Source organism: Schistocerca gregaria, chromosome 4 (genome assembly GCF_023897955.1).
Source record: "Schistocerca gregaria isolate iqSchGreg1 chromosome 4, iqSchGreg1.2, whole genome shotgun sequence".
In the NCBI taxonomy this organism is placed as follows: Eukaryota; Metazoa; Arthropoda; class Insecta; order Orthoptera; family Acrididae; genus Schistocerca; species Schistocerca gregaria.
Window position 1 is genome coordinate 169,899,045 of NC_064923.1, and position 26,921 is coordinate 169,925,965.

The 26,921-nt window shown below is 42.8% G+C and overlaps 1 protein-coding gene across 1 annotated transcript in view; it reads left to right on the forward strand.

The window, feature by feature from the left end:
* The window catches only part of LOC126267503 (nephrin-like), an 880,351-nt gene that overhangs the window by 551,100 nt on the left and 302,330 nt on the right, over positions 1-26,921 (forward strand). The window contains exon 4 of the mRNA XM_049972800.1: positions 25,994-26,104. Within this exon, the coding sequence (XP_049828757.1) occupies positions 25,994-26,104 (111 nt within the window). The remainder of the gene's footprint in view (positions 1-25,993; positions 26,105-26,921) is intronic.

The window sequence follows — 26,921 nt, forward strand, 5'->3', positions numbered from 1 at the left end:
TATAGAGTTTCCCAGACCGCAGCGCCATCTGTTGTTGACAATTGTAACTACTGTAGTTTCGAAAGTTTGTCTGCCTGAAAATGTACTGTTGTCCCAAGCATATTGCAACAAACGGTGTATTTCTATCGCTGCTCGTTTAGTTTGTATTGCCGTTTCAAATATACCGGTGATTTTTGAAACACCCTGTACATACATACGTGTAATAAGAACCAATGATTGGCTTTTGGGCGGGATAAGGAAGTATCAGAAGAAAAAATATGTGTATGCTGCAATACATCCTTTCATTTTTAAATATTTTATTTCGTTTTATTTGTACTTTCTCTCTCTGCGTCAGATTTACAAAGCATTCCGAGAACTAATGAGAAGTACGTAATTCCATTTCAGCCACAGCGGTGCTGCGCACGTGAGGAGGATGAGATGTAGCATATTGTTCATTTGGCAAACTCTCACGTTTACGCTCCGCGGAAACAAAGAAGTGCGTGATGTCAGTTCAGCCGTGCAGAGCTGCTTTGCTTGCCGTTTTTACGCTGGCACAGAGCGAAAAATCGCTGATAACTGCAAACTCGTGAAATGTAAGCTCGGATTTATTCGTGTGGCAGGACCTCTGGGAGTAGGTGCGAGCTCCGACTACTGCTCTACATTTTCAGTTTCTAACAGCCTGGGTACTTGTGGAACAACTCACTATATGTGAAGTGCATTTCTAATATGTCAGTACTTTGCTGCCAGCAATAATCATACAAAGGTAAATAAATTCAATTTTACGTTTATGTGTTCTCAATAAACATTACCTGTTCCGTCATGCGAGACGGTTGAGCATTGCTTGTCTGCCTCTACATTGTCTGTTACTCGTAATACGATGGGTTGATATATGGTAATTTCTATTGCCATATGTAGATTTATTTTCACGGATGCTGCGTAGGATATCTTCTTGTGTGTGTCGTGTGTTGGTTTGGACTAATTTCTCGTTACGCTGAGTTCGATATCAATATCCAGAAAGATAAGGCTATTTTTATATTTTATCCTAGAAACTGGTTCATTTATTTAACTATGTAGTTGTTTCATTAGGTTTCGAGATCTTTAATAACACACGAGCTGATTTGTAGGGTGTTGATACCAAAATTTAAAACGAGAAGGCAATAAAAATCGGTAAAGGCTCAACACTTACTGGAGGTATTGGGGGAGTAGCTTCCGTACAGAGTAATAGGTGTGTGCCACAAAGATACTATTCGTTTTAATTTGAATGTCTGGTATGTATCGCTAAAAAAATTTCGTTTAGGTGGAAGCATATTGAAAATGAAGCCTATATAACAGTTTTCCGTGCAGTGCTTAAAGACCTGATATCCAATTGCCAATCGTTTTCCCATGTGCATTCTATCTGTAAAAATGGCAATTCCTTTTGATTGAGTCCATATTATTAGCCATAAAATCTATGAGAAAGTATATTAACGTACAGTGATTGCAGAAATGTCTTTCGGGTACACATAATTAATTGCCCCCACGAAGTTGATGAACTCACACTGTACATCATTCCGTATTTCTCTGGATTAGGAACGTGGATGCGCAGAGTTTCCCTTAAATGTGTTACCATCTTATTTAATAAATTTCACCTGGAATTATAAGTAATATGTTTCCGTAGTATGGAATGCAGTAAGCTGATGAAGAAAGGTAGGCATGGCTGCTCCAACGGCCTCTTTTTTTTCCGTCAGGTTTCGTCGTCGTGGAAGACCGTTATCTAGCAGAGACGAGCTCGTAGGGGAAAAAAATAAAGATACGGCTATGAGACCCGCACATACCTCCAAGTTCACAACAACTGTACTCCACTTAGTGCGTTACAGTATGAAAACATAGATAAGTGTAGAGAAGGTGAGAGTATTGCAGCATTGGGTTCGGAAAAATGGATTTCAAAGGGGCGCTATGTAGACCTGGGGCTCAATTTAATAAATACTCGTTTTATTAAGAACCAAACATCAATTGACAAAATAGTTAATCACTCACAATATATATATATCTGTATCGCGAAGGAACTTAAATTAGAATCTGGATAACCAATCGCACAATTACTCTAATAATCAAAACAGAAGAAATTAAAGTACACAACGGACAGTCGGGCAACAGTGTAACAATTTACAATGGCTGACACTTATCCTTAACCTTAATTAATAACTGTAAAACTTAAGATGACCAAGAATACTTAACCTGATGGTGGCTCAGTTTATGTAATCTCACACTACACATCCTGATCTACTATTACTGTCGTCACCAGACTACTAAAACACCAGATATACATAACACTACAAAGCCAGCCACGCTTCTGCCTGAATAATTTCGTATGTAACAGAATATATAAGCTTACTCTCAATGCAGCAAAAGTGAGTTACAAGCTGAGTTACACAGAATCAAAAATATAACAAACTCTTAAACCCACTGAAAGAACCATCTACTTTACTCTCAGTCAGTCAGTTTCTGCTTAATGTATTTAATCAGTCCCACAACATTTACAGGAATACACCAAATGTGCTTCACAGCATACACTATCGCATGTCCCGTGTGCTACAAATACCAACTACACTCCTGGAAATTGAAATAAGAACACCGTGAATTCATTGTCATAGGAAGGGGAAACGTTATTGACACATTCCTGGGGTCAGATACATCACATGATCACACTGACAGAACCACAGGCACATAGACACAGGCAATAGAGCAAGCACAATGACGGCACTAGTACAGTGTATATCCACCTTTCGCAGCAATGCAGGCTGCTATTCTCCAATGGAGACGATCGTAGAGATGCTGGATGTAGTCCTGTGGAACGGCTTGCCATGCCACTTCCACCTGGCGCCTCAGTTGGACCAGCGTTCGTGCTGGACCTGCAGACCGCGTGAGACGACGCTTCATCCAGTCCCAAACATGCTCAATGGGGGACAGATCCGAAGATCTTGCTGGCCAGGGTAGTTGCCTTACACCTTCTAGAGCACGTTGGGTGGCACGGGATACATGTGGACGTGCATTGTCCTGTTGGAACAGCAAGTTCCCTTGCCGGTCTAGGAACGGTAGAACGATGGGTTCGATGACGGTTTGGATGTACAGTGCACTATTCAGTGTCCCCTCGACGATCACCAGAGGTGTACGGCCAGTGTAGGAGATCGCTCCCCACACCATAATGCCGGGTGTTGGCCCTGTGTGCCTCCGTCGTATGCAGTCCTGATTGTGGCGCTCACCTGCACGGCGCCAAACACGCATACGACCATCATTGACACCAAGGCAGAAGCGACTCTCATCGCTGAAGACGACACGTCTCCATTCGTCCCTCCATTCACGCCTGTCGCGACACCACTGGAGGCGGGCTGCACGATGTTGGGGCGTGAGCGGAAGACGGCCTAACGGTGTGCGGGACCGTAGCCCAGCTTCATGGAGGCGCTTGCGAATGGGCCTCGCCGATACCCCAGGAGCAACAGTGTCCCTAATTTGCTGGAAATTGGCGGTGCGGTCCCCTACGGCACTGCGTTGGATCCTACGGTCTTGGCGTGCATCCGAGCGTCGCTGCGGTCCGGTCCCAGGTCGACGGGCACGTGCACCTTCCGCCGACCACTGGCGACAACATCGATGTACTGTGGAGACCTCACGCCCCACGTGTTGAGCAATTCGGCGGTACGTCCACCCGGCCTCCCGCATGCCCACTATACGCCCTCGCTCAAAGTCCGTCAACTGCACATACGGTTCACGTCCACGCTGTCCTGGCATGCTACCAGTGTTAAAGACTGCGATGGAGCTCCGTATGCCACGGCAAACTGGCTGACACTGACGGCGGCGGTGCACAAATGCTGCGGAGCTAGCGCCATTCGACGGCCAACACCGCGGTTCCTGGTGTGTCCGCTGTGCCGTGCGTGTGATCATTGGTTGTACAGCCCTCTCGCAGTGTCCGGAGCAAGTATGGTGGGTCTGACACACCGGTGTCAATGTGTTCCTTTTTCCATTTCCAGGAGTGTAGTTACTCAGCGCACTTATAATCCCGTGCAGGAAGTTGTTTATGAGAGGCCACATTCGATTCGCTGCACATAACGCGGTGCGCCGCCTCAGTCATAATGAAACCAAGATGCCACCATTATTTGTGTAAAAACTTATGACAAAGCCGTTACTTCCCCTCCATTGCAAATCACTGCTCCACCCACGCTGGCCGTCATATAGTTCAATAACTGTCTCGCCCACCAGCTTCTGTAGGGCTTTGGCTCTGTCTAGGACTGCCTTCTTTGACTGTAGCAACTGACCAACTAACTCCTATGACATCAGGTCCAACCCACTTTTACTGACAACATGGCCACTATGCGAGACATAATCCAGATTACTTGCCACCATCTGCTCCTAATGCGGCTGAGCGGTAGTGGGGTCGGGGGATCATGTGGCCCCACCGTTCACCCTCTTGTAGTACTAGTGCGACAGTCGAACAAAGAAACTTCCAGAGTCGTGGAAATCGGTTCCGATGCTCGTCATTGCACAGTATTTTAATGGCCATTCAGCAGCGTTAGGTGGTTTCGACACCAGCGAACGGGCTCTCTAGTAAGAAGTAGAAGCAAACTAAGCAAAGTTCACATCTCAAACTCATACATTAATAATCGTTGGTTACGGTGCAGGGATGCTAAAGATCCACATCCAGCAGATCGTATGGACGTTGAACGCGCTGTACTTGCTGATGGTGCGCTTTTAGGATCCCAGCGACAAATGTGAACAGCACAGCATCGATCAGAGCGGACTGTCCTTGCTGGACAGTCACTCGGTCACTCGACAGCGGATGCGGCATTCAGTGCTGCCGGCACAGTCATGTCGAAAAGCCAGACGGTGGCAGAGTAATTTGCTGTTCGGCCTAGCAGAGGCTTGCAGTCAGGGTGTTATTATCGAGGAAGTGAACTGCGCCCACTGACAACTGGCCGACGGCATCTGGTGGATAGCAGGGTCCCAGTTGGGCCCTCTGACCCACCCTGTGGCCCATCAGTGTTATGAGCAGGACCGTATGGCGTGCGGTTGCGTATAATGATGCTGGCAGAAGATGGCGGCTGCACGAGCAGACAGTACTGAGCGACGACGGTTCTCCGGCCTCTGTGGTCATCGCTAGCTCGATAGCAGTCTCGACCGCCTAGCCGGTCGCTGTTTGTGCAAGCACTGTGGCCCATCAGTGTTATGAGCAGGACCGTATGGCGTGCGGTTGCGTATAATGATGCTGGCAGAAGATGGCGGCTGCACGAGCAGACAGTACTGAGCGACGACGGTTCTCCGGCCTCTGTGGTCATCGCTAGCTCGATAGCAGTCTCGACCGCCTAGCCGGTCGCTGTTTGTGCAAGCCCGGACTAGATGTTTTGTGTGGGCGCAGCAGAGTCATCCAGCCCTCCGACGATATTTTGGCGTGGCACCCCACACTTCGATAAAGCCCTTGGCTGGAACAAATTGTTGTAAACCGCTGTTTCAGGATAACGCCACCCACCAGACCGCAGCACGTCTGTGCGACCACCGTTCGGAACCTAGGGCGTTACCGAAATCCAGAGTTTTCGACGGATGGACTACGTGACACCTTATCCTCCGTGTAGATCGCAGCTTCAGTTTCGTATGGCTGCGTTTTCCTGGAAAGCTAACTCATTTGTCTGGCTGCTGTAACTTGCTTTTGAAGCCTGCGTCTAGATGTTGACAGCAGGCTGGAGGTTTAATACTGTTGTTAACTAGATTCTTGACTACTTTGGTTGCTTATGTGCACCATAGTTTTTTAAACGCTCTTACAATGATTAGGAAGCTCCTAAAGATTTCTCAGTATGTTGGCGTTTGGCAAATTTTTTTCTTTTTTTCCGTGTTAGTCCAGTAAATAAGGTGGAAACTGATCTCTCAGTGTGTCTCAGGTGGAAGAGGAATGCGCTTTGTGGGCAATTATTCACGCGATGGTTAATTTCTTGCAAGCAGCGAATGGTTGCCGTGCATGTTGCTGCGTGAAATGGTACTACGTTGTTCAGTTGATCTGGCCAGCATTTTACTAGTTTGATATAAAATCCTGACGTGTACACTGCTAGACGTGCAGCACGCATCTGTCCGTCTCAAGTATGTGCATACCAGATTTTCGCTGTTTGTTATCTAGTTCAGCATGTAAAGGGAATCTTTGTGTGGTCCTTAGATGAAGTTGCAGACCGTGGTTTGTATTTGTCGTACAAAACTTCTGTTGGACGGGCCGGGTTACTTTTTACGAGTTTTTATATCCTGTGTGTCAGTGGAGAAGCGCGTTTTGACATAAAGTCGCTGAGGGCGTGGTCTCTCTTCTTGGTTTTAGGAGGCCGCGCAATGTTGTTGTTGTTGTTGTTGTTGTTCTGGTCTTCAGTCAAGAGAGTTGTTGGATGCAGCTCTCTATGCTACTCTATCTTGTGAAAGCTTTTGCATCTCCAAGTAACTACTATAACCAACACACTTCTGAATCTGCTTAGGATCCCTTGATGCCTCAGAACGCGTACTACCACCGATTCCTTTTTATAATCAAGTTGTGCCACACAATCTCCTTCTCCCCAATTCGATTCAGTATCTTCTCATTAGTTACGTCATTTACCTATCTAGCCTTCAGCATTCTTCTACAGTACCACATTTCGAAGGCTTCTATTCTCTTCTTGTCTAAACTAATTACCGTCCACGTTTCATTTCCGTTCATGACTACATTCCATAGAAATACTTTTAGAGAAGACTTAATGTCACTTAAATACTCGATGTCAACAAACTTCTCTTCTTCAGAAATGTTTTACTTGTCAGCACCAATCTGCATTTTGTACCCTCTCTACTTCGACCATCATCAGTTATTTTACTCCCCAAATACCAAAACTCATCTACTACTTCAAGGGGCTCATTTTCTAATCTAATTCCCTCACCATCACCTGATTTAATTCGACTACATTCCATTATCCTCATTTTGCTTTTCCACACAGTGTATGTACAGTCTATGACACCGTAAATATCTCTCCACAGTAACGAGGACACCATTTGCATCATAGCTCCTCCCAGTCCTTCGGGAAAGCTTAAAATCTGGACTCTACACCAAATCTGAGAGAAAGAGTTTGTTTATTACCTTTAACCTTCTGCCTATGTCCGGTTTCTTGTTGGCGTATGCTATAGTCAAAGCTCTGATAGGGAGCAGTATTGGTTGCCAGTTGTAAGCTACTATTTGCTGAATACTGATGTACTGCGATGCTTTTGTCTTTCTCTTTTATAATGTACCAAGGCCGCTGTAATTATCTTGTGTTTGTACTTCCTTGTAAGACTATACTTTTGGAAGAGGTTATTGCTTCATCCGAAGGTCTTTCTTATCGATATAGATCTTCCTTATGCTTTTCGACGTCTAGGACATCTGTTACGCTGTCATCAGGCGGTGGGCTATAAGAGCTGTTTAGCGGCTTGCATTATTAAAACCCAGGGAAAATTTGCATAGACGAGAGGGAGAACATAAACATTTCACATAATTTAATGTGATATGAGGGTGCAGCTGTGAAAAACAGGTAGCAGTAGACCGAAAGATGTGCATGTGGCACTTCCAAAAATTCTGTTTGAAGCAGTAACAAAGCAAAACTATTTTAAAAACTACACACTAAAAAAGTACACACTAGAAATGGTACCTTAAGTTACAGCAATTATATGAGAAACTATAAGAGAGGATACATGGGTTGAAGTGAAGGACACCCTCTGGTATAAATAAGGGAATAAATTAAAATTAGCAGCGCGGGAGTGGAAGCGAATACAAGCTTGGGCCATAGTGAGAATGCGATGTCAGCCTGTTTCGACTACAGGAAAAGTCTACATTAAGGCACATGTCAGAATAATAGTATGACCGAGTGATGCAATGCTCTGCACAGAAATGTGATCATGACATGGAGATAGATACCAATGACGTGAATTTCTAGCGGGGAGAGTTGGTCTCTCACTATCCTTTAAGCACGGCTTCCTAACGTGTTGTCCGCGGACACCTTAGGGGTCCGCCGGCTCTTTCTAGGGGGTCCGCGGCCACATTTCACCAAATCGTAAAATAATGAGTAAAATTGTTCAATAAAAATGTGAAAATGAAATTCATCACTATTTTTTTGCATGAAAAACGTACTTTTACTTCAGGTCGTATTCCCAAGCAGCCTTAGAGGTTCCTAAGTGAGAAAACATACACAGTTTAGTGCCGGAGAATGCGGCCTCTCTGATCGACTGTTTCGCAACCAATGTTGGGGTCGTTTGTGCGCCGGCTTACGGGGCTGAAACCTTTTACACATGCACGGAGCGAGCTTTGTCGATCAACTACAGCGCTCGCTGGCATGTATGCGGCCTCAGGCATCAATAAATGTTAAACTTGCTTTGTCAGTGCACTACCTATTTCATAAGTCGATTTTTGGCCAGTTTATTACTTCTAACATGGATCGGTGGCTGAAGTCAGAATCAACTTAAGAAGGGTGCAGTTTCTCCATCACCTTCACAACAAGGGAAGTTTTCAGTTGAAATGAGGGAGGAGGGAGGACGACGAAAGGAAGAACAATCACAAGAAGCTCCACAGCCGGATTTATTATGTGAAAACGCTGCAAGTACTCCATTGGTTGCAATATCCTGTGGAAGTGGAATAACCAAGAAGCGTAAGTACAATGAAAGCTATCTATAAATGGGCTTTATGGAGACCAAGGTGGGTAAAGCTCAGTGTATAATTTGTGCGCGAGTCCTTCCACAGAGCTCAATGGTTCCAAGTAAATTGTGCAGTCATTTTGAAGATACTCACCCGGATTTCCAGGCTAAAGGCATCGATTTGTTCAAAAGGAACAGTGCTGAACTAGCTGCTTCTCAGCATTGCATAAAAACTCATGCAAAAACAATTAATGAATATTCATTAAAAGCTTCTTTCTTGGTTAGTTACCCAGTGGCAGAAACAGGCAAAGCTCATATCATTGCAGAAAATTTCATAAAGCCGTGTGTTAACGATATTGTTTCTTGTATGCTAGACGAAAAGGCAGAAAGCTTGTATCTTCGGTTCCATTATCAAACAATACTCTGAAGAGACGCATTGTTGACATGTCAAATGATGCGAAAGACACTCTTGTTTTCGCATCCAACACAATTCAGTTTCTCTGCAAATAGATGAATCCAGTGATGTTGCAGGATTAGCGATTTTATTGGCTTTTCTCCGTTATGAATATTCTGGATGTTTTGAGGAGGACCTCTTATTGTGCAGACCACTACCGGCCAACACTACAGGTGCTGAAATATTCCATCTATTGTGTGATTTTTTAAGGACTAACGGAGTTTCATAGTCTAATTGCATAGATGTGTGCACAGATGGTGCTAAAGCTATGACGGGTCCTACTACATTCGGAGCAATGACGAAAATAAAAGAAAACACCAAGAATATCAGCAGTAGTCATTGTGCTCTCCACAGACACACTTTAGCTACGAAACAAATGCCTGTTTCGTTCAAGAAAGTCTTAGACGAATCCATTCAAATCATTAACTACATAAAATCAAGGCCGTTGGAGTCAAGACTTTTCACAATGCTGTACGAAGATATAGGAAGGCTTCATCATTCCCTGCTTCTCGACACAGGAGTGAGGTGGCTCTCACATGGGAATGCACACACTCGGTTGTACGAATTAATATTGGAAGTCTTAGTTCCTTTGGGAGCATAACACCAAATTAGCAGACCTTATTAATGACGAAAATTGGCAGTGTATAGTTGCCTATTGGTCAGATGTTTTCTCCAAAATGAACGAAATGAATATTTCACGCCAAGGGCAAAGTGAAACGAAGGTCACTGCTGCTATCGACAAAGTTTGAGCATTCAAGAGGAAAATCCATTTTTGGGCAGAGGGTGTCGAGGAGGGGGATGTCGAGTGTTTTACTCTTCTCTAGGAGTTTTTGAAAATCAAAACATTGGCGCTTGGGAAGAATTTGTTTCATCAAATCCTGGAGGATTTCCAAAGCTTGATGTCATTGTTGGAGCATTATTTCCCAACAGCTGAAGATGAGAATCTGCAGAAATATGAACGGGTGGTCAACCAATTCACTTTATCCAAAAAGCTGAACATTCTATCATCAAATGAATATGAGTTGTTGATAGAAATTGCCACAGACCCTACCTTGAAGTCAAGTTCTGACATTGATGATGACTCACACTTTTGGATCCCTTTTGATAACAAAAAATACTACCCCCTCGTTGGAAAAGCAAAATGGATTCTTGATCTATGCTGCCCACAAGCTAAGTACCGAAGCTCTCTAGCTGCGGAACCAGACATCCGACTCCAGTTGTCAACAACTGAACCCAACATAACCCACCTTTTGAAAATTGTGTCAGCAGAAGCACCCTCAACCATCACATTAGGATTCCATTATTATTCCTACAGACTCATCTATAGTAAAGAAGGAAGCATTTCTCTTCGTAGATTCTCAGTGAATGTACCTGAACTATAGCTCTGAAGGAATTTTGCTTCTGTCTTCTATCATTTACAAAATAATTATTAATTGAATTCTGTTGGTATTGATATTTTTGTTACGAAAATTAAAATGATCTCTAAAGCAAATTTCTTTTCTTTATATTATATTCCGTCCTCTAAGTTAATAATATGGCCTGCCTATACTTCAATTACAATTACCTGCTATTACTCTGACACTATATTGTGGTAACTGGCTGCGAGCGTAAGCAAATCAGGACTTTTCACGTGCCACCTTGTAGAAGTTAAACCTCCTCTACCAGAAGTGTTTCCTTTGAGGAAAAAACTCTTACGTTCTGTGAAATGCTTTATCTTCTTATGTAGAAATAAGGGAGTCTGTTTGTTTGTTTTCCTAATTTGTTTACATTCGAGGCTCACTGTATATAATGTCCAAGTAGTAGTTGAAGTTGTCAGCTGTGGCTAAACTGCTGCCACGCCACCTGCCAGTTGCCAGCTACCAACTGACGGTACACTGCTGCAACGTGGCCTCCTAGATGCCGGCTATGGACTGACAGTTGCCGTTCAGCAGATACGCAAAGACGTAAAAATGAATAGACTTCCCGATCTAAACAGATCATGTGTACGAAGATTGAATGGTTCAAATGGCTCTGAGCACTGTGGAACTTAACATCTGAGGTCATCAGTCCCCTATAACTTAGAACAACTTAAACCTAATTAACCTAAGGACAACACACACATCCACGCCTGAGGCAGGATTCGAACCTGTGACCGTAGCAGTCGCGCGGTTCCGGACTGAAGCGCCTAGAACCGGATGGCCACCGCGGCCGGCCACGAAGATCGATTATGGAACTGGAAAACGGCTTTATAAAAGCAGATTTCCAGAATTGATTTTGAAGCAGTTACTTGACCAACCAAAAGCAGAACTGGAACATCAGCTCACGAAATCCGGTTGTGGAATCGCACGTAAATTTGGTGAATGTATTCCCCTACAATGCACAACAGATGTCACAATAGTCCTTTAAAGGCAATTCCTTGGCCTCTTTTCTTTCGTGATGTGTTTCTATCCCGAATCATGGGTCTGCCTCTTTTCCTCACAGCCACGCGGAATGGCCATGCAGTCCAAGGCGCCATGTTGTGGATTGCGTGGCTGTTCCCGCCGAAGGTTCGAGTCTTCTCTCAGGTGCGCGGGCGCGCACGCGTCTGTGTGTGTGTGTGTGTGTGTGTGTGTGTGTGTGTGTGTGTGTGTGTGTGTGTGTGTGTTGTCCTTAATGGAAGTTAAACTAAGTTTAATGGTGTGTAACACTAGGGGCTGATGACATCAGCAGTTAAGTCCCATACACCTTACATACATTTCAACATTTTTCTTCGGATTTCACGAAAAACCAAAAACCACACACACACACACACACACACACACACACACACACACACACACACACGACTGTTACGAAATATGCCTGCTCCTTACACCACATAAGTAGCCAAACCGTGGAAGTGAACAGACCACAAGCGGCAGCTTCTCAACAGCGAACAGGTTGGATGGGACGTTGATTGCTCTTGGAGGAAGGCAGCTCCAACGTGTGAAATGTCAATTACCAAGTAATTTTAATCAGGCTGTGGCGTGTTGAACAAAGGGAGTAAATCCACTAGTATGTGTCTGGATACAGTGGGAATTCCAATTGGATCGTTAATTCGTTAATTTCAAGTTGTTTTCATTCATCTCTAAACCAAAGACTATTTATACTTGGGGGGGAAGGTTGGTCATTGGGAACATGGCACTTGCATTAAGAAGCTTTCAGTTCCAATGGGTTTCACTCTAAAATTTAAAGTTACTGTGATCTGGACTAATTAGGGATCCGCCATGGATTTTCGATTGAAGAAGGGTTCCGCCAGCTGAAAAGGTTGGGAAGCCCTGCTTTAAACAATCAGTCTGCCTACTTGCAAAGGTTTCAGGTTGCCTGCGCCTTCACCCTGTCGTGGTAGATACTGGTTTAGCCGACAAAGCAGCGTCGACGAAAATTCCACTAGATAGAAGCCACGTATTGGCCACAAGCTCTAGTCCGTGGGCAGAAGCAGAAAGTTAAACTATCGAGCGATTATGATTCTTGCACGCTTCGTTTGAAAAACATCTATAATTTCCTTTAAGTTGGTTTATTGTCTTTAATACGCGGAAAATGACTATCAAGCACGTATTTAACAATCCGAAATCAGTTACCCAATGTTTTTTTTACTTTCTCTCTTACAAATTAACACCCTAAAGCAGCCAGAAAATATTTAGTCTGACCCGATATTTTTAACGTCCTAAACAGTCAATAGCCCACTACAACTTGCCAGTTAACACATTCAGTCGGTCAGCAAGCTTCTAGCAAAGAATTTCTCTTCATAATGTCTCGTAATTATGCACAAAACACGCCCTGCGTGGGCTATGTGCGACATGAAACGTTCACACACGAATATCTACTAAAATAAACCACTCACAAATCTCAAACGTTCACAAAGTACTGTGGTCGCGTTTCGTCAACGACACGAAAACCGATCAAACGCGCGAATTTCTTTATTTTGGTTCGAATTTGGTCAGCTCTGTTTAACGTAGCTGTTTACCAGAAGACAATTCTCGAGTGACTCTCTCGACTCAGAGCTGAGGCACAAAGGCCCATTCAGATGAGAAGGAAATGCTGAATTCCTGTTGGATAGTACATCAAGTAGCCCCTTAGATCATCTCTAGCACTGCTACACTCGTGGTGTTTCTAATATCAAACATATTACCACAAGTCATTTAGATTAGAAATCTCGTAATTCCGAAACTAAACAATTTTTATGAAAAGAAAACACGATTCCTTTCCACAAAAGAAATTAATAATAAATTTGATACTCAGTGCCCCCTTTGGATGACTTTCCAAAATCATGTTCGCTCGGACATACGTCACAAATGACCCTATTACACAACATTCTCGTGCATTCATTTACATAAATTTTAATAAAATATCACATTCTCTCTTCACGTATGCCCTCCATTCACTCTCTAGGTCCCTCCAAAACACTCACGCAATCAAAACACGATGAAACAATAATTTTCCAAAGTACTTTTAATTGCGTCAGTCATTACCACGGACCTTATAGTACACAGTAAGGATCATGAGGTGTAAGCACGTTAGCAAGCTGCACAACTGACGTCAGAGTGAACCCACCCAGCGTTCAGTTGCCCGCAATTGCCGCACCTTATTGTGCAGTAATAGCGTTTACGAGGGAAAACAAGATTTTTTTATTTTAAAAAGAGTCAGTATGACTGTCTATTAGTAACTGGTGGTTGGGTACAGAGCTGCGCCGTAATTAACAGTCTACTGAACGATTTTTTGGAGAAATTTGTTTAGGTAAAAAGTAATGGTTTGAAGCGCAGTCGCTAATTCTACTGATCACAGCAGACAGGTACATCATATCTTCAAAAGGCAATTCCGATACTCTAGAAAACTAAGTTTCCAGAGGAAGAGGACTGTGGAGATTCCATGGCCACACTTTGCCTACCACTGTCTCCCAAGAAATTAAGTCTGTGATTTTGGGCCACAATGCGAGCGGAAACGCATCGGGGGTAGTACATGGAAGAATGAGAAAACATTTGATACTTCAAGAGATAATATATTGGCGGGAACATCTCTGCAGATCGTCATCTTATGACCAGCACGACACTGGTTGTCTACAGGAAAGAGAGTACGATGAGAAGGAAGTTTATAAAATTGTTTCAGAGATTGGAGAGAGTTCTAAAAATGTCTCCTAAATGTTCCAGATCTGTAGGTAAAAGTTGAGCTATTAGAGACGTTAAATGCGAACACCCCGAATTAGCGGATGTGTATGGTAAATTAAATGGCCACGTAAATGTTTTAGGAAATAATTGTCGTGATACAGTTTTAAGAATATTTTTAATGAGTCCAACTGTAGCTTTTATGGAATTCTCTTGTAAAATGAAAGGGGAATTTAATTTCAGAAATTCATCCACAGTTTCGGGGGTTGACAGTAACCCAAAAGGTTTTGTGACGTTAAACTATGCAGTAATGGAGGGCTTCCCTCTAATGTGTTTCATAAGGACACACACTTCCATCGAAATGAAATCTTCAACAAGGAAAAAAATGCTAAGGTGGTAAACAAACTGAGTGTGAACAAAGACAAAAACAGAAAAAAAGAGAACATTTGTAACACAAATTTCTAGAACAGAAACAGAACGTGTTAGAATACAAGTATAGTTAAAACGTTTAAATTTACATTGTCTGGAGTTTCTCCGATCTACACGTCTTTGTGGTCTAAGACTGCGTGTACCGTTTCCCCAAGATAAACAAGCACTGCCCTCTGACCTGGTGAAAGAGGATGACGACCTTCTGAGGCTTTACACTAATTTTTCAGCGACCAAAGAAAAAAATAGTGCAACGAACATAAAGCTTAGAAATAACAATATAAATACTACACAAAATAAATCAGAATAATTAGCAACAGTTGCAAACAGGAATTAGTTTCTTAACCTGGCAGTCAGTGCCCTTCTTACGAAATTTATACCTATCGCATTATTTGCGAATTTTAACAATAAGATGCATACAATAAAATGCGGCGGTCATGTGGATCGTAGTGTACAGGCACTATGACCGCGGCATTTTGCTTTGTGCTTCTCACTGCTGACACTCACAAATAATGCGACATGTATAAGCTGATGAAGAAGGGCAGGCACTAAGTGTCCGTAAACGGGCACATTAAAATCCTTTTTTGTAACTGGTTGATGATTATTTCGATGCAAACAATTACAGTTCCTATGGAAGGAAAAATACTAAATACAAAAAAAACATGGAAAATCTCGATTACATTCATACCTGCGTATGAGTTAAACAAGTGTGCATCGTGTGCCTGTAAACTTGAATGCCATCAATGGCAAGAGGGTTCACAGTGACATCACGTTTAACAATAATCTACGTCGGGTACCAAACTATGGTGGTCTAATGTCAATATTACGTTAGAGTAAAAGTTGGGAATCAGAATGAAAAAAGCTCTTATTGTGGTCCAAACAAAGGTGAATATATTCTGGACAGAGTTGGGGATGTTAAAAAAAAGGAAGGAACTAGCTTTTCGACTTATCTGGCAGCTTCAAAGATATTTAAATAACATCGTCTTGACATATTCGCGCTTTTTTACTGATTAATCCTACTTCCCCAGAGTGAGCCCTGCTAGCCACATTTTTTGGGCCGAAGTCCCTGATCATGTGCCCAAAATCCAGAAGATTCGCCGGCCTCAGTAGAAATACGTAATATCGCACGGATGAAGAACTTGCATGTAATAGTTAAAATAATGTCTGGGGCCATGAAATGTTACATTATGTGAGACATAGCGCTCTGTTACATGACATGGGCACTAACGCTAGCAACTAAAAAAACGCCAGTATATCGAGATTTTTGATTTAAATGTCTTTGAAGTTGCAAGTTAATTTGGAAAGCTACTTCCCCTCTTTTACATCCCAAACTCTGTCCAGCAAACACTCGCCTTTTTTGTGCTGTAATAGGAGCATTTTTCATTCTGTTTAAAGTGCGTGCCCGACATTCGCAGGTTCTAGTGCCGCAATGGTTAATGGCTCTGATGCGTTCGAACTCACAGGACATTCTATGTACAAGCTATATACAGCGGATGTGAATGTTGTGGGGGAACTACACGTAATTACGAAGGGACTAATTAACTTTTCGTCTGTGATCTTAACGTTCAGGTGGATACACACTGCCTCGATGTTTCTCGGATGTCCACTGCCAACTGATACGTTCTACAGAGCAGGGAACGTAGATCGGAAATTACGTCTTTCCGCTTCGTCTTCCGCTACTCTGCCGCTACACAACAGGATATTACAACCTGTGAAAAGACGATAATATGTCTTTGTCAATGAGCATCTGCATTCATTGTGTGGGAGCTTTACTAGGGAAGCACTCTAATATGATGAAGTGTCTGGTCCACTTATACCACCCTTTTCCTCATCAATATAATCGTACACTTAATTATAAGGTTAAACAAGAAGCTAGCAGGAAATTACCACCCTTACTTCAATTCCTTCTTCATATTTACCTGGAGATCTATGGTCAACAAGTCACTTAATTAATATTTGCCGGTAAATTCCCTCAAAATAAACTCATCTGCGACACAGCAGGTACTCCTGCAGTATTATACGAGAGGTAAGAGGGAACCAAGCTGACACCACTCTGTGACTTGTGACTCCGTATATATGAGTAATAAAAGTTACTGGGACATAACATATTCCTGAATTAGTACAGTTTCCTCTGATAAATTGTATACTGTAGGTTTCTCAGTTAAGGTTCTCATGTATAAAAACACACTAAGAATAGTCCTGACAATATTTGCCAACACGAGTACTGAATATTTTATGATTAGTTTCTCACATGTACGGAAATTTTCATTATCTTAAGGAGATACTGTCCTTCCTCTTTGACGCTTCAGTTTTGACGACATCCTTTAGCTTGCAGAATGAATTTTCAATCTGCAGCGGAGTGTGTGTTGATCTGAAACTTCATGGCAGATTAAATGTATGTGACGGACCGTAACATCAAACTCCTTTCCAGGGCAAGCACATGATTGTACTCTAATGACAGGAAGTCACTGAGTAAAACAGAAGTAATTTCTGGCGTTCCACAAGGTAGTGTTATAGGCCCTGCGTTGTTCCGTATCTGTATAAACGATTTAGGAGATAATCTGAGCAGCCGCCTCGGTTTGTTTGCAGATGATGCTGTCGTTCATCGTCTAGTAAAGTCACCAGAAGATCAAAATAAATTGCAAAACGATTTAGAAAAGATATATGTAAGGTTGGAAAATTGGCAGTTGACACTAAATAACGAAAAGTGCGAGGTCATCCACATGAGAGCTTAAGAGCATTCGTTAAACTTCGGTTACACGATAAATCAGTCAAATCTAAAGGCCTAAATTCAACTAAATACCTAGGAATTACAATTACAACTTACACTGGAAAGAACACGTTGACAATGTTGTAGGTAAGCGAAACAATATCTGCGTTTTATTTGCAGAACACTTAGAAGGTGCGACAGATCTATTAAAGAGACTGCCTACACTACGCTTGTCCGTCTTCTTTTGGAGTACTGCTGCACAGTGAGGGATCCTTACTATATAGAATTAACGGAGTACACCAAGAAAGTTAAAAGAAGAGTAGCACGTTTTGTGTTATCGAGAAATACGTTAGAGAGTGTCATTGACACGATACAGGATTTGGTACGGACATAAAAAGAACAAAGGCGATTTTTCTTGCGGCGAAATCTTCTCTCGAAATTTCTATCATCAGCTATCTCCTCCGAATGCGAAAATATTTTGTTGACGCCGACCTACATACGAAGAAACGATCATCATAATACAGTAAGGAAAATCATAAATCGATCGGAATGATCGGTTTTTCTGCACGCTGTTCGAGATTCGAATAATACGAGTAGAGAATTCATGTAAAGATGGTTCAATGAACCGTCTACCAGGCACTTACATCTGATTTACAGAGTATCCATGAAGATGTCGGTGTACCAGGAAGTCTCATCTTATAGCTTTCTGTAGCTGTACCACACTCTTCATGATACTAGGTATAACGACTTAGGAATTCATTATGTAGGGCCTATTCCAATACACCTATCCTGATAGACCTTTCTTCTTTTTTTGTTAAAAAAATTCTCTTGCTGCTTTGTAACAGAGTCAGTCGTGGAAAATCACCTGAACATACCATCAACCGGCTAGTGTGGCCGAGCGGTTCTAGGCGCTTCAGTGTGGAACCGCGCGACCGCTACGGTCGCACGTTCGAATCGTGCCTCTGGCGTGGGTGTGTGCGATGTCCTTAGGTTAGTTAGGTTTAAGTAGTTCTAATTGGGGTCTGATGACCTCACATGTTAAGTCCCATAGTGCTCAGAGCCATTTGAACAATTTTTTTAACATACCATCTCATTTTGAACCACAGCCATTTTTTATGATCATTGTAGTTGTTAGGTTCTTTTTATAACTATCTATGTGTGCTACTGAGTTTTTTCATAAGCAACACTAGCCGTACTTGAAAAGTCCTTCTATTCTGCATTCAACAATGGCATAGTCGCATATTCATTTGTAAAGTTACATGGAAATGGATAGTTAACAATTTTCTGTTTTATGAACACTGCATGCAACTTATGCTGTAAGGTTTACTACGGAACACGTTAAGGGTCAGAGTCTTAAGATGATACACAAAAGTTAAGGCTCTGAACACGAATACGGAAGAAATGAGACTGAAATTTCCATTTGGTCATAGTGTGTAAGTTTCTCTCAAAATAATTTCATATTAATGATGGAGCTGTATCTCTGATTGAGTAACGGCAGATATCCTACCCGTCATCGTGCAGTTGAACAAATCTGTGAAGAACTCGTCACAGATATATTTAAAACTCTAACCGTCAGTATTTGCAGGATTCAAATATCAGTTATGAGTATCACATATTAGAAAGAGTACTGCCATATTTACTCGGGTATTCCATTACATCATTACTTGCTTGGTATCATTAATTATAATTCAACTTATTTTAATTTTGCTTAACATTTTATTTATCGTCAAGGGTGAAAGAATGACTTCAAAGATGTTTTGTCAAACACTGACGCAACGAAAATTATAGGGTGCCAGGAAACAATGTCATATTGACTAAATGAAATATAGTAAATGCATAGCAAAGGAAAGCACATCTGTTGAATTGTTACAAATTTATTGCGGACTGTAGATGTGATGTTGAGATGTGTTCACGGCAATGCTGTCCATCACAAGTTTAGTGGAATCTTAAATCGAGCGCAAAAGCGAAGTGGCGCAGTAGGTATCCTGGAGGACGACGATTCAATTCCTCGTCCGACCATCCACACTAAGGTTTCCTGTGAGTTTCCCAAACCGACTGAGGTAATTGACGGGTTGACTCCTTTGAAAGTGCACGTCCGATATCTTTATTCATCCTTCCCTAATCTGGACTTACGCTTCATCTCCGATGACACCACTGTCGAAGAGTGTTCAACAGTAATATCCCTTCCTTCCTTTAGAAGGAAGAGAAATATTTATTCTAGGTGAGTCGACACTGCTCTCTGATATCATGGAAGAGACAGCGCTTGTTTTTCTGTCTCCCTGGAATCTCTTCCTCCCACTACTAAATCCTAAAGGGCCACGTTCTATCTTCCTGCTACCTCTGTGTTGACTTTTGACAGGCACATTGAATGAATAAGATGCTTCTAAACATAATATATTTAGGGAAATTTTTTGAGAGGGCTAACAAGTGATAATTTGGCTGCTCCAGTGGGATTATCCCCGCATAATATCTGTCTTCTCTTCTGACCGTGACCTAGACATTTCCCGGTGGTATTCTCCGATTCTTATCCCTGGACAGTGGGTGAGAGGCAGCTGTTGGTGTCTGTCAAGCTATTTGCGAATGCCTGCTGCGTCCTTTACATGCCCCAGCAATTTGCATCTGCGAAGTGCACACCTCAACAAACTAAACCGGACCTCCTCCAAGTTACGCCACTGGTGCCGGCCATTGCTTTTCCGTCCGCCGTCACATGTGCTCAGTTGCGGAGAGTTTGGTCGAATACCTTGGTGGAGCTATTATAATAAGGTGACAGGCAGCATCTTAATTATCCGACTACTACAAGAGTAGCAGTAGTTAGAGTGCAGATATTCAAAACGATGATAACACCCATCTCATTTGGTGGCGGTTGGTATAGGATAATCTTTCTGCTTTTAGTTGACCTTTAACTGAGTAATCTCAGTTTTCAATATTGGCAGCAGTATATTCGAAGTTAATCACTTTTTGATGTATTAATTATTTCACTTTCTTAACTAATTGAATGATAATGATACGTATAGTTAATGATGATGATGCCGGCCGGAGTGGCCGTGCGCTTCTAGGCGCTACAGTGGAGCCGAGCGACCGCTCCGGTCGCAGGTTCGAATCCTGCCTCGGGCACCGAGCGAGGTGGCGCAGTGGTTAGCACACTTGACTCGCATTCGGGAGGACGACGGTTCAGTCCCGCGTCCGGCCATCCTGATTTAGGTTTTCCGTGATTTCTCTAGATCACTTCAGGCAAATGCCAGGATGCTTCCTTCGAAAGGACACAGCCGATTTCCTTGCCCATCCTTCCCTATTCGGAGTTTGCGCTCCGTCTCTAATGACCTCGTTGTCGACGGGACGTTAAACACTAATCTCCTCCTCCTCCTCCTCCTCCTCCTCCTCCTCCTCCTCCTGCTGCCTCGAGCATGGATGTGTGTGATGTACTTAGGTTAGGTAGGTTTAATAAGTTCTAAGTTCTAGGCGACTGATGACCTCAGAAGTGAAGTCGCATAGTGCTCAGAGCCATTTGAACCATTTTGAAATGATGATGATGATCTTACGTATAGTTAATCGCACGCTATATACGCCTTTTATCCATTGCAAGCTTACTTTATCTTAGAATGCGTTCCGCATAGCTACATTCACAATGATAAATTAGTGAACTGTAACACGACAGTATGCCACCTTAGGCAATTTATAACACTTAAAACACTTGATAATGACACTTTTGAAGCCGAAATCCTGATTGTGTATTTGTAAATGTAACACTCTAAATAAGCAACAGTCTAATGGCGGTCCTGACCTTAAAGAAATAAATTAAACTCATGGCACGAAATAATGTTCAAGATTTTAACTGTTTGACAGAAGTAAGGCCAAAGCAAACTCTCTCGCAGAAGTGAGGTGCTTAAATGGCGGTTAAACGCCGTTTATCTTTTCTAATAGTCAACGAACAAAACGAAAATGGCTCCAACGATGTCTCATCTACGCGCGCAATAGTCTTTGTTTAACTCAAAGATACGGAACTAGAGGGATAAATGGTTCTAAGCAAAGTGGTACCTTATACTACTATAGTTAATACATTATCTTGTACATCAGGTAGCTTTATGTGTACGTGAACTAGCTTTCTTCCCGCATAGTCCTATATTGTGACAGGGAAGAGAGGCAATCCATTGGTAAAAGTAGTAGTTTAACATTTTGATATAAAGATATGTACAGTCGGTTATGTGGTGGCACGGAAGACCTCAAAATTATGATTAATTTGTAAATAATGGCCGGCAAAATTCTTAAATCGACATGCAGCGGACATTCCATGGAATAATTTTAGACGTTCACTCAGCCGGCCGATGTGTTCGAGCGGTTCTAGGGGCTTCAGTTTGGAACCGCGCCACCGCTACGGTCGCAGTTTCGAATCCTGCCTCGGGCATGGATGTGTATGATGTCCTTAGGTTAGTTAGGTTTAAGTAGTTCTAAGTTCTAGGGGACTAATGACCAAAGATATTAAAGCCCATAGTGCTCAGAGACATTTGAGACGTTCACTCAAATTTATTGCACGCCGATTTTCGAATCCATTATCTTGCTCTCGTGACTTTAATTTTCATTTGGAAGGAATGTTTGACAATGTGTTGCTGGTAATGACAGTTGTGGCTTTCTAGGTTTGTGCTCATACTACTTCCCGCTGTAATTTTTCTCTTCAAGTATTTTGTTCATCCATTTGGCCTAGCTTTTGGTTTCTACATGGTACGTCGTTTTCTATAGTGACCTGCAACGTTAGTGTCACACTCAAGTTCCAGAATTACTATGAATGTTGTTGCTTTTACGCAGCTCTCCACGCTTATCTATCCTGTGCAAGCCCCTTCATCTCTTTACAGTAACTGCCCCCTATATCCCCCTCACATTTCTTCAGTTACCAAATTGATGATTCCTTGATGCCTCATCCCGTGCCCTATCAATTTCTTTCTTCTTTTAGGCAAGTTGCGCTATAAATTTCTCTTTTACTCTGTTCGAGTCAGCACCGCTTTATTAGATACTCGATCTACTCATCTACTCACACAATTTTCAGTATCCTTTTTGTACCACAATATTCCAAACGCTTTAACTTCTCACTAGTTACCCAATCCGCTAATAAACGTTAGCAGTATTCTGTATCATCAATATTCAAAAGGATCTCTTCTCTATTTGTCTAAACTTCAATCGTCCACGCTTCACTTCCATTCAAGGCTACACGCCAGACAAATACGTTCAGTAATGACTACCTGAAACGTAATTTTATATTGGATTGTAGCAAATTCCTCCTTTTCAGAAATTATGCTTGTGTTGTTTCCCGACTGCATTTTATATCCTCTCTGCTTCGATCATTATCGACTACTTTGCTGCCCAAATAGCAAAACTGGGCTTTCTCTAAGGTCTCATTTCGTAATGCAGTTCTGTCGGAATCACGTGATCGCCTTCGATTGCATTTCATTACCGTTGTTTTACTTCTGTTGATAGTCCTTTTAGGAACACTTTTCAAGACAGTATCTATTCCATTCAACTGTACCTCCAAGTAGTTTGCTCTCTCTAACAATGTAACAGATTCACCCACAAACGTCATAGTTCTATTTCTTCGCCTTGATTTTTAATTCCGCCCTTTGAATAGTACAAAGTCAATTCCCTTCCCCAAACTTTTACAAATCGAATTGGTGTTCCATGACCTCGATGTAGACGGGATGTCAAACCATAATATCCATTTTTCTTTTAAAAACGACGTTCGTAGCATTCCTTCAAAGTGTCTTTCCTTGGCGTCATTGTTGAAAGTGTTTGTTGCATCATGGCAACTAATAGAAGCCTTGCAGCGTCCATGCAAGTATGGAATTTAGCTGACGACGGCTGTATTTTTTGTTCTGTCTAATAAACTACCCTTCGGAATCTGTATTTCCGGTTTCAGGTTCATCGTCATTTTTTTATGTTGACACTGTTCCATACTCAACGTCTTGTGAGCAACGTTAACCGTGATTTGTAATATTTAGGATATGCTGTTTGAGAAATATTCTTAGATTTCTTGTCGGTGTCTATCTTTTGGGCTCTAATATATCTAATTATTCTGAAAGTAACATTCTAGCTATGTATGTATATCTAATTGTTAACGAAACGTATTGTCTACATAAGCGTGGACATCTTCAGCAGACGGAATCAAAGTTTGCGCTTAGACTTTATGTCATGATTTCTTATCAGTAATATTAATAAGATCTTATATATCATCTACGTATCTAGTACATAATGATTTATCGACTAAGAGATAAAGAAGTAGCAGTAATATACGTCCTTGTGTTAATACTTAGAATCAAAATGTTTTACACTCCTAGATTATGCCGCAAATATCAAATCCTAAGATTTATACGTTGCTGTTAAATTCCACAACCAAACCATGTATTGAAACTTATCCCTTATGCCTAAATTACCTGTCACGAAAAGGACGTTCCGAAAGCTGTCTACATTAAAATGTTTTCAGCTTGCTAACAATTTATGACTACAGAATTAGTGTCAAATGATAATGAAGCGTCCATTACCTCGCCATATTATTAGACAGTGCCACATGTCTCTACAAAGCAGACACTACTGAGTTACAAGCATCATTTTGTTTCACCGTTAACGCAACCCAAATAAAACTTGAATATGGCATAAAATGAGAGGACATGTGCCACAATTCTGACATATTAACGATATGTACTGCCTCATCCTGAGATCCACGGAATTTAAATTTTCGCAGGTAAGTCTAGATTGCAAAACATTATTCTCAAGAGAAAATACGTTCAGCTGCCCACTTAGTGAGTGAGATAGGTATTGCAGAAAATCGTTTAATCATTTATCATACACAACTTGTCGCTGGACGATTATACCATGGCTGGGTGATTGCACCATGGCTTATTTCGGAATGATACGGCATTTCAAAGACACTCCTGGAAATTGAAATAAGAACTCCGTGAATTCATTGTCCCAGGAAGGGGAAACTTTATTGACACATTCCTGGGGTCAGATACATCACATGATCACACTGACAGAACCACAGGCACATAGACACAGGCAACAGAGCATGCACAATGCCGGCACTAGCACAGTGTATATCCACCTTTCGCAGCAATGCAGGCTGCTATTCTCCCATGGAGACGATCGTAGAGATGCTGGATGTAGTCCTGTAGAACGGCTTGCCATGCCATTTCCACCTGGCGCCTCAGTTGGACCAGCGTTCGTGCTGGACGTGCAGACCGCGTGAGACGACGCTTCATCCAGTCCCAAACATGCTCAATGGGGGATAGATCCGGAGATCTTGCTGGCCAGGGTAGTTGACTTACACCTTCTAGAGCACGTTGGGTGGCACGGGATACATGCGGACGTGCATTGTCCTGTTGGAACAGCAAGTTCCCTTGCCGGTCTAGGAATGGTAGAACGATGGGTTCGATGACGGTTTGGATGTACCGTGCACTATTCAGTGTCCCCTCGACGATCACCAGAGGTGTATGGCCAGTTTAGGAGATCGCTCCCCACACGATGATGCCGGGTGTTGGCCCTGTGTGCCTCGGTCGTATGCAGTCCTGATTGTGGCGCTCACCTGCACGGCGCCAAACATGCATACGACCATCATTGGCACCAAGGCAGAAGCGACTCTCATCGCTGAAGACGACACGTCTCCATTCGTCCCTCCATTCACGCCTGTCGCGACACCACTGGAGGCGGGCTGCACGATGTTGGGGTGTGAGCGGAAGACGGCCTAACGGTGTGCGGGACCGTAGCCCAGCTTCATGGAGACGGTTGCGAATGGTCCTCGCCGATACCCCAGGAGCAACAGTGTCCCTAATTTGCTGGGAAGTGGCGGTGCGGTCCCCTACGGCACTGCGTAGGATCCTACGGTCTTGGCGTGCATCCGTGCGTCGCTGCGGTTCGGTCCCAGGTTGACGGGCACGTGCACCTTCCGCCGACCACTGGCGACAACATGTACTGTGGAGACCTCACGCCCCACGTGTTAAGCAATTCGGCGGTACGTCCACCCGGCCTCCCGCATGCCCACTAATATGCCCTCGCTCAAAGTCCGTCAACTGCACATACGGTTCACGTCCTCGCTGTCGCGGCATGCTACCAGTGTTAAAGACTGCGATGGAGCTCCGTATGCCACGGCAAACTGGCTGACACTGACGGCGGCGGTGCACAAATGCTGCGCAGCTAGCGCCATTCGACGGCCAACACCGCGGTTCCTGGTGTGTCCGGTGTGCCGTGCGTGTGATCATTGCTTGTACAGCCCTCTCGCAGTGTCCGGAGCAAGTATGGTGGGTCTGACACACCGGTGTCAATGTGTTCTTTTTTCCATTTCCAGGAATGTATTAACAGTTCCAAAATGGTGAGAACAGGATCTTTTACGTTTAAGAGAAAGAGAACCCCTGTGTGATAACAGTTTGGGAATCAAATTAAAAGAAAAATCCTTGTGTTTACAATCAGTTCCACTTGCGTATCTACGCAGCAATCTTTGACAGTAAGAAGAGCGTACACTCATCAGTTGTATGCTTTTCGATGTTTCCAAACTATATTCACTGCACTGTCTTTTGGTATACCGGAATTTACTGTTTTCTGCTGTTCGCCAACGGTTACAGACTAGTACGAGGGGCAACTAACTACATTTCTTAAGCCTTACTTTGCACGGCGGTAAAAATTAGATCAGAATTCACTGACTTAACCTTTCTTCTTTCACAGTTCCTCCACAACGGCCAGAGATCTTCGACGAGCGTGGGGTGAAACTGGGAGGTGTGGCTGGACCGTACGAGGAGGGAGGCAACGCGCGGCTCACGTGCATCGTGTCTGGAGGTCAGTATCTTGTCGCGGCCTGCGCGCATTCCAGCCACCGTAACCTTCATTTCTGTTACTTTTACGTCTGCCAGTACCATTACAGCCTACAAGTGAGACCTGCCCACCGGCGCTACCTATTACTTAGGGACATATTTCTACACATGAATTTTGAATGAAACGCTGGTAGCAAGGCATTTCCTACCTACTAACAGATGGTTGCAGTTGGTATCACAGTTCTCCTGCCGATCGCTGGAGGAACGGGTGTCAACATCAGTGAAACTGAGAGAGAAAATGTTTGTTATCTACCTTTTTCTGTTTCTTATGCATCTCTGAGTGTGTCTTTAACAGCAACTTAGGCTTCCTGCATGTCAGTGCTTGAGCTGTATCACGTGAAATAAATACTTTCAGATCAGTAATAAAATTTACGAACTTAGGTGTGCTGGAGTAGCTGTGAGTCGGCAACTTCTGTTAATGAGTACAACGAAAGTCTTGTCAAAACGTACAAATTTTACTCTTTTTATTCACTCGGGCCGAAACCAACCATCGAGTGAATAAAAAAAGTTAAATCTGCAACTTTTGATTTGTTAGTACTGAGTGACAAAATGTTTAAAATTCCATCTGTTGGATTTGCAGCTCTTGTCTTTTCTCTATGTCTGACGTTAAAATTATGGAGTTTAGTTTAATCCTTTTACCAAAAAAACATTTCTTCCTCAAATTAAGGTCTTTGTTTGATACTAGTCTACTTCTCTTGGCCATTAATGCCCTTTTGGCTATGCTAGACTGCTTTCGATATTACCCGTGAACCGTCAATTATTGGTTATTTTGCAGCATAGGT